At 42.5% G+C, this 6,000-nt stretch overlaps 1 protein-coding gene across 1 annotated transcript in view; it reads right to left on the reverse strand.

The window, feature by feature from the left end:
- pcsk2 (proprotein convertase subtilisin/kexin type 2) overlaps positions 1 to 2,309 on the reverse strand; it is a 73,807-nt gene extending 71,498 nt beyond the window's left edge. Inside the window, exon 1 of the mRNA XM_046358637.1 lies at positions 1,869 to 2,309. Coding sequence (XP_046214593.1) covers positions 1,869 to 2,063 — 195 coding nt within the window. The 5' untranslated portion in view covers positions 2,064 to 2,309. The remainder of the gene's footprint in view (positions 1 to 1,868) is intronic.
- Between the last annotated feature and the right edge of the window lie 3,691 nt (positions 2,310 to 6,000).

The raw sequence follows: 6,000 nt of genomic DNA on the forward strand, positions 1-6,000 counted from the left end.
GCCTGGGTTGGCGCCCCCCCCCCCTTTTGTTGTGCCGTGGCAGTGATCTTTGTGGGCTATACTCGGCCTTGTCTCAGGATGGTAAGTTGGTGGTTGAAGATATCCCTCTAGTGGTGTGGGGGCTGTGCTTTGGCAAAGTGGGTGGGGTTATATCCTTCCTGTTTGGCTCTGTCTGGGGGTATCATCGGATGGGGCCACAGTGTCTCCTGACCCCTCCTGTCTCAGCCTCCATTATTTATGCTGCAGTAGTTTATGTGTCGGGGGTTAGGGTCAGGCCCTAGGACCATGCCTCAGGACTGGTGCTGCTGCTCCAGTTTCAACTGTTCTGCCTGCGGCTATGGAATCCTGACCTGTTCACCGGATGTGCTACCTGTCCCAGACCTGCTGTTTTCAACTCTCTAGAGACAGCAGGAGTGGTAGAGATACTCTTAATGATCGGCTATGAAAAGCCAACTGACATTTACTCCTGAGGCGCTGACTTGCTGCACCCTCGACAACTACTGTGATTATTATTATTTGACCATGCTGGTCATTTATGAACATTTGAACATCTTGGCCATGTTCTGATATAATCTCCACCCGGCACAGCCAGAAGAGGACTGGCCACCCCACATAGCCTGGTTCCTCTCTAGGTTTCTTCCTAGGTTTTGTCCTTTCTAGGGAGTTTTTCCTAGCCACCGTGCTTCTACACCTGCATTGCTTGCTGTTTGGGGTTTTAGGCTGGGTTTCTGTACAGCACTTTGAGATATCAGCTGATGTACGAAGGGCTATATAAATACATTTGATTTGATGTTGATTTGATTTCAGTTAAATGAATGCAGTTATGCAACTGACCTGTAGCACCCTCTACAACCACTGTGATTATTATTATTTGACCTTGTTGGCCATGTATGAACGTTTGAACATCTTGGCCATGTTCTGTCATAATCTCCACCCGGCACAGCCAGAAGAGGACTGGTCACCCCTCAGAGCCCGGTTCCTCTCTAGGTTTCTCCCTAGGTTACTGCCTTTCTATGGGTTTTGTCCTAGCCACTGTGCTTCTACATCTGCATTGCTTGCTATTTGTGGGTTTTAGGCTGGGTTTCTGTACAGCACTTTGTGACATCAGCTGATGTAAAAAGGTCTTTATAAATACATTTGATTGATTGATTGATTGATTACAGTGTTTGACAGAGACCTATATTTATGAACTGACAACAACTATATTTTTAGGCTGAGGCTACAGGTCATCAACTAACCAAATTAGTTTTCAATGATGTCTTGAGTGGGCAGAGTCCTCAAGGATGATCCCAGTGGAACTGATGCTAGGCTGCTATTAGCATGCCCAAATTCACATAATCTATTCAGGCCACATTTATAATTTCCAAAATTACTGGAGACCAAGAAATATACTGGCAATATGGTGGCAGTTTTGGAACAAATGTAACTGATTGACAGTTGCAGTGATAGCATTCGAAGAAAATGTTAGATTACAGCAGCAATTTAGGCTCAAGACATATTTATGTATCGAATATGAAGATTAGGCGACATAAACCGATATATTATGTAACCAAATAAATGATCGAGATCAACTTAATTGACGGTCGTCTGAAAAACAAAACAAATAGGCCTAGGCATAATTCAAATCATATGCTATAAATTAAAAACATGTAACTGAAGTCAAAACAAATATTTATGTTTTGAAAAATAATAGCCCAAATAATATGTATAATATTCTAGGCCATTTAGAAAAGAAAAATAACAATAATAATATTATTTTTTTCAAGTGGAGTTTAGCGACAAAAACTGGGCATGTTCATCAATGAAAATCGAATTAGCCTACATAATCCTAATTTTCTGCACATAATAGCCTAACGTTACGGTTTTACCTTCCGGGAGCTTTGAAACCCGTGCTCCGTTGCAAGTTGGTGCGCTTCATCGTGTGCGCCTTCATGCAATTGAACCAAGAGATGATTTGTAAATATCCCTTCCTCCGTGGCTTGTGTTGCAAGAACCAGCGAGTTTAGTAATATCAATCCAACTGCTGTCCCATATCTGAGAGATCCGAGCATCATGTCTGGCATGTATCAGGGTGCCTGTCGGAGTGAATTCTTCGGGCGGGATGCTCCTCTGAAGAGATGTCGGAATCAGACCTTTTGGGGATACATCTCCTCGGCTGCTGAGGGCTAGTGGAAGTTGGACCGTCCTTCGGGTTTAGCGTCTCTTTGCTGTGTGGGCGATGCTACGAGACCAGTCGACGGGTGGTTGTGTTTCAGACCAAACCTGCATCCTCAGCTCTCTCTCCTTCTTCATCTATCATTTATCAGCTCCTCGGTTCAGGTCCTCTCCGCGTGACGTTCCACCAATCGGCGCCGGCGGGTGTGTCTCCCTCTTCTCTTCCTCTCTCTCAGCTCTATCGAGTCTTAGTGGAGAGGAGTAGGACACTTCCAGGACACCGGAGAATTCCTTCTCTGGTCAGATTTGGTGGTGAATAACTAAGTAGGAAAAGTCTGGTAGGAAATCCCTGAATAGAAACACCTACAGCAACTAGTTCTACATGGTCTTCCTTAAATAACTTTGTGAATGATTCCTTGCTTTATTAGACCCCTGGTGTGCAGAAAATTATACCAGTGTCCAAGTACAGTGCCAGGCATAAACATTTGCTGCATCTTAGTCATTTAGCAGACGCTCTTATCCAGCGCAACTTACAGCTGCAATTACAGTTAAGTGCCTTGCTCAAGGGCACATCGACAATGTTTCTCTTAGTTGGCACTGGGATTTGAATCAGTGACATTTCGGGTACAAACCCAACACTCTTAACTGCTAGGCTACTATCCCAACACTCTTAACTGCTAGGCTACTATCCCAACACTCTTAACTGCTAGGCTACTATCCCAACACTCTTAACTGCTAGGCCAACCCATATAGACTTTGTAGCCTTGGTTATAAAAAAAGCTTGTGCCTCAATTATTTGTCTTATGCACAAGTATGTAGACTGTAGCCTATACTTGAATGGACAACATATTTTACTACAATATGGTGAAGGGCTGTGGCCTCTATGTGAGCAGCTGGTTCTTAGAAACAGGGAACATGGCAGCTTCTCCTGCAGCTGAGCACCAGAGAGGGAGGAATGAAAATGGTGGAACAGAGAAGAGAAGACTGTAATGAGAGGCAAAAAGGATACAACAACAAACAATATGATCAAATTTGTTTTTATGAAATACATAGCCCTTCTGGTATCAAAGGTCTTTGTAGTTATCAGTGCAAGTACTTGTGGAGGAGATTTGGGAAAGTGTGTTTGGGATTAGATAGAGACGGATGCTATTTCCCTTTCTCTCTGCTTGCTGTGTGATGGGTCCCAGGCTATATCTTCTGCTGTGTGATATGAACCACAACTGGTCATTCAGCTCTCTAAAGTGGGCATTGATTCTAGGTCTGGACCCAAAACAAACCAGGGTACAGGTCTTTGAGTCCATAACACAATGCCATGTAGACAATTCATTGCAATGACAAGATGATGTGAATCATATAAAACCAGCCATGAAAATGTGTTTGTTTTCATTACATGTCATTGAAAGGAGGCTTGTCGGTCAATAGAGCATATCAGGTCTTTGACTCTTTATAGCCCAGAGCAGACAAAATGGTGCTCCTTTGGCCTTGCATTGGAAACAACAAGAGAATGGAGACAATGTAAGGAGCTTGCAACATCACAACAAACAGACAAAGCAATCTTTTCACCATATCTTGCACATTATTCCAGAGCTGTGTTGTACACGACATGCCGTAGATCAGCGACATCCCACACTGCTTTATAATTGGCCACATCTTACAATGTGACTGCCCATGGAAAAGTCGATTTTCTCAAAGAGAGAGCATTATCTGCTGAGCATGTTTGGGGATATTTGGAGTTGAGCGCACGCCGAATGGCGATTGGTTTTCATGCTCTGCAAGCTTACCCAATGATTACTTCTCTCATTACAATTCGCAGACACAATCTTAAATAAGGACAAGCCAAAATGTGTGTCATGATTCTCAATTGAATGATTCCATGATATCTGTAGCAGTATTTCTCTCAGGTACAGTGACCTCATCCCAAAGGTGTAGGCTATCTGAGAATCAATACAGAGGAAACCAGACATGTGTCATCTTGGACTGCTATAATCTTATTTCTTTGATTTTCTATTACATCATCACACAGGTGTTCTATCGATCACCTAAAGTAAAGCTGTGGCAATTACAGTAGATACCATTAAAAAGCAACATATCACATAAAGATTGGCATGATGGATCATGAAAAGGAATACCTATGCAGTATTGTCCTAGACAGGGACTGGCCTGATATCATCATAGGGAAATAACTAGATCCTACAATTTTTTTTTTTATATATATATATATATATATATATATATATATATATATATATATATATATATATATATAGAGTATAGGATCTTCTCCGTTAATTAGTGTTTCCATCATCCCTACAGACTCCCTCCCACACACCTGCCTTTTTACATTGGTGAGACAATGATTTATTTATCCAGACAAGATAAGCCTCCTGTCACGACTTCCGCCGAAGTCGGTCCCTCTCCTAGTTTGGGTGGCGTTCGACGTCACCGGCCTTCTAGCCATCAGCTGATCCACCTTTCATTTTCCATTGGTTTTGTCTTGTCTTCCCTCACACCTGGTTTCAATCCCATCAATTACATGTTGTGTATTTAACCCTCTGTTTCCCCCCCATGTCCTTGTCCGGAATTGTTTATTGTAGTGCTTGTGTACGTTATACTGGTAGATACCGGGTTTTGTTTGACCCATTCATTGATTGTTCTGTTTACGGTGGTTTTAATGTTTATTAAATGGCACCGTTGTAAATCCGTTTTTGCTCTCCTGCGCCTGACTTCTCTGCGGCCAGTACGCACTCCATTACACCTCTTTACTTCTTCCTGCGGTAAAAACTCCCTGCTTGGTTTCCTCATTGATTGATTGATGCTCACTTCCATTTTGATTGGCACATCCTCTGTTACTTTTGGTCACACACTAGGCACACCAGGCAGCTGCAAGCCAGTGTTGGCAAACCTGCCAGGGAGAGTACAGTGCATTCTGTTTTGTAGGTCTGAAATAGCAACTCTTTGACTAATTTGTCTCACAAAATGTCAGTCTATGTCTCATTAAAAGACTGAATCGATGAATGAAATCCCTTAATCCTTTCATTAAAAAAGCTATTTGATTATAATGACAACAATACAGTGTTCAATTAACATTGCGTGGGGGTGTTCATTCATGTCTAATCAAGGTGAAGATAAGACGTCATCCCCATGGATGCAAAGCCTCAGTCACATAACACATGACAGCCTAGTTCTCTCATCTTTCTCAAATCCTCTCGCATGCCACCTCTAGAAATACATTTGTTTCTGAGGATGACGTCAGTATACCATGACCTCTTCTCTAGGTAGGACAAATGGCTTTCACTTACTGTGTGTGATGGTTACATGTACTACAATGGCTTGATTCAATCCATTGCGATAAAAAGCGCTGAACTACAGCGTGATAGAAATGTAAAGGCAACGTTCCTGGCTTCCCACGTCAGTGGAGAATGCGTTCACGGTAAACGTTGGGTATTTTGGCTCAACCGTTACATTTTAATCGCACTATAATACTGAACTTCAGCTCTACGGATTGAATCGGGCCCTAAGTCTCAAAAGGCTATAGTTTTTCGGAGACCAGCTGAGCTGGGAGGCTAATGCAGCCTTCCCCAGAAAACTCAGTCCTGTGAATAAACTCACCACCTCAAAGAGACGTTGTATGCATACTGAAGCATGCATAAAACATGCCAACGATGTCGTCATAGAGAAGATAATGCAGAACATATAATGCTATCTAATGACTGAGTCATCAACTTTTACTGTTCCATTAGAGAGCATTGTATGAACATTGCGAGGTTATAACCCTAGCCTATTAACTGGGTGTAGCCTCAACACGGCCCAAGTCATTCCAAAAAGATCATACAACTTGTATGAGGT

Source organism: Oncorhynchus gorbuscha, linkage group LG08 (genome assembly GCF_021184085.1).
Source record: "Oncorhynchus gorbuscha isolate QuinsamMale2020 ecotype Even-year linkage group LG08, OgorEven_v1.0, whole genome shotgun sequence".
NCBI classification, from domain to species: domain Eukaryota; kingdom Metazoa; phylum Chordata; class Actinopteri; order Salmoniformes; family Salmonidae; genus Oncorhynchus; species Oncorhynchus gorbuscha.